Consider the following 1,483-nt stretch of genomic DNA (forward strand, 5'->3'; position numbering starts at 1 on the left):
AATCCGGCTCCCCGGAGGAGAGGGGCGCCCCTGAAGTCTGCAGCAGAGCCAGCTCCACAGCCACAGTCCCTTCAGCCTCCCTGCCGCTCCCCAACGGTCCAGACCCACCGGCCCTCCCCAACCAGAGGTGCTCTCGACAGGAAATCTGAGGTGAGGGTCTCCCTCTCTCAGGGAAGCAGGGCGTGGGGTCTAGAGGTGATTGGTTTTCCTGCATGATCCACAGATGTCCCCAGGGATGAAGCGGAGGGGTGTGTGCGTGTGTGTGTGTGTGTGTGTGTGTGTCCCACACGCAAGGCCTAAATAGCGAGACAAAGCAGAAGCCCCTAAGGAAGGCCTGCACAAAAGGGCCAAGCAGTGAAGCTCCAGGAGAGAAGCGGAGATGGAACCCACCTAGGGGGACTGGTCACCGGGAAGAAAGCAGTTGGACTCTGGCTTCTCCCACCACGGAGACCCCTTAACAGAATATTTCTGTTCGTGGGTCAAAGCTGGCAGTGAGTTGTGTGCTATTTATTCATAGTTCGGATGTTACACTTCCCTTTCTTCCTCTTCAGACTCAGGATCTTTCCCCAAAACCTCCTGGCCCCTGTGGCCTGTGACCTTGGGGACACAAGGCTGCCTTCGAGGCTCCCTTGCTCCTCCAGCCCTCCCTTCTCCCCATTAGGCACTTGCCAGTCCTCATGTCGGCCACCGCAGGGCCCAGCGTGGCGCCCACCAGGGACGTGGGAGAGATCTACAACTGGACGGAGCTGCTCCACTTCTTCAACCACACCCTGCCCGAGTGCCACATGGAGCTCAACGAGAACACCAAGCGCGTAGCCCTCTTCGTGCTCTACCTGGCCATCTTTGTGGTCGGGCTGGTGGAGAACCTCCTGGTGATCTGCGTCAACTGGCGGGGCTCAGCCCGTGCGGGGCTGCTGCGTCTCTACGTCCTCAATATGGCCATCGCCGACCTGGGCATCATCCTGTCTCTGCCAGTGTGGATGCTGGAGGCCACGCTGGACTACACCTGGCTCTGGGGCAGCTTCTCCTGCCGCTTCACCCACTATTTCTACTATGCCAACATGTACAGCAGCATCTTCTTCCTGGTGTGCCTCAGCGTGGACCGCTATGTCACCCTCACCAATGCCTCTACCTCCTGGCAGCGCCACCAGCACCGAGGGCGCAGGGCCGTGTGTGCCGGGGTCTGGGTCCTCTCGGCCCTCATCCCGCTGCCTGAGGTGGTCCACATCCGGCTGGTGGACAGCTTTGAGCCCATGTGCCTCTTCATGGCGCCTTTTGAAACATACAGCACATGGGCCACGGTGGTGGCCCTGTCCACCACTGTCCTGGGCTTCCTGCTGCCCTTGCCCCTCATCGCCGTCTTCAATGTGCTGACAGCCCGCCGGCTCCGGCAGACAGGACAGCCCGAGGGCCGGCGCCACTGCCTGCTGGTGTGTGCCTACATAGCCGTCTTTGTCATCTGCTGGCTGCCCTACCACCTCTA

The 1,483-nt window shown here is 60.7% G+C and overlaps 1 protein-coding gene across 1 annotated transcript in view; it reads left to right on the plus strand.

Annotated features, from left to right (window-relative positions):
- Positions 1-17: 17 nt before the first annotated feature.
- The window catches only part of GPR182 (G protein-coupled receptor 182), a 2,795-nt gene continuing 1,329 nt past the window's right edge, over positions 18-1,483 (plus strand). The window contains exons 1-2 of the mRNA XM_010839369.1: positions 18-150; positions 662-1,478. Coding sequence (XP_010837671.1) covers positions 678-1,478 — 801 coding nt within the window. The 5' untranslated portion in view covers positions 18-150; positions 662-677. The remainder of the gene's footprint in view (positions 151-661; positions 1,479-1,483) is intronic.

The sequence above is a fragment of the Bison bison genome, unplaced genomic scaffold, assembly GCF_000754665.1.
Source record: "Bison bison bison isolate TAMUID 2011002044 unplaced genomic scaffold, Bison_UMD1.0 scf7180017864115, whole genome shotgun sequence".
Lineage (NCBI taxonomy): Eukaryota > Metazoa > Chordata > Mammalia > Artiodactyla > Bovidae > Bison > Bison bison.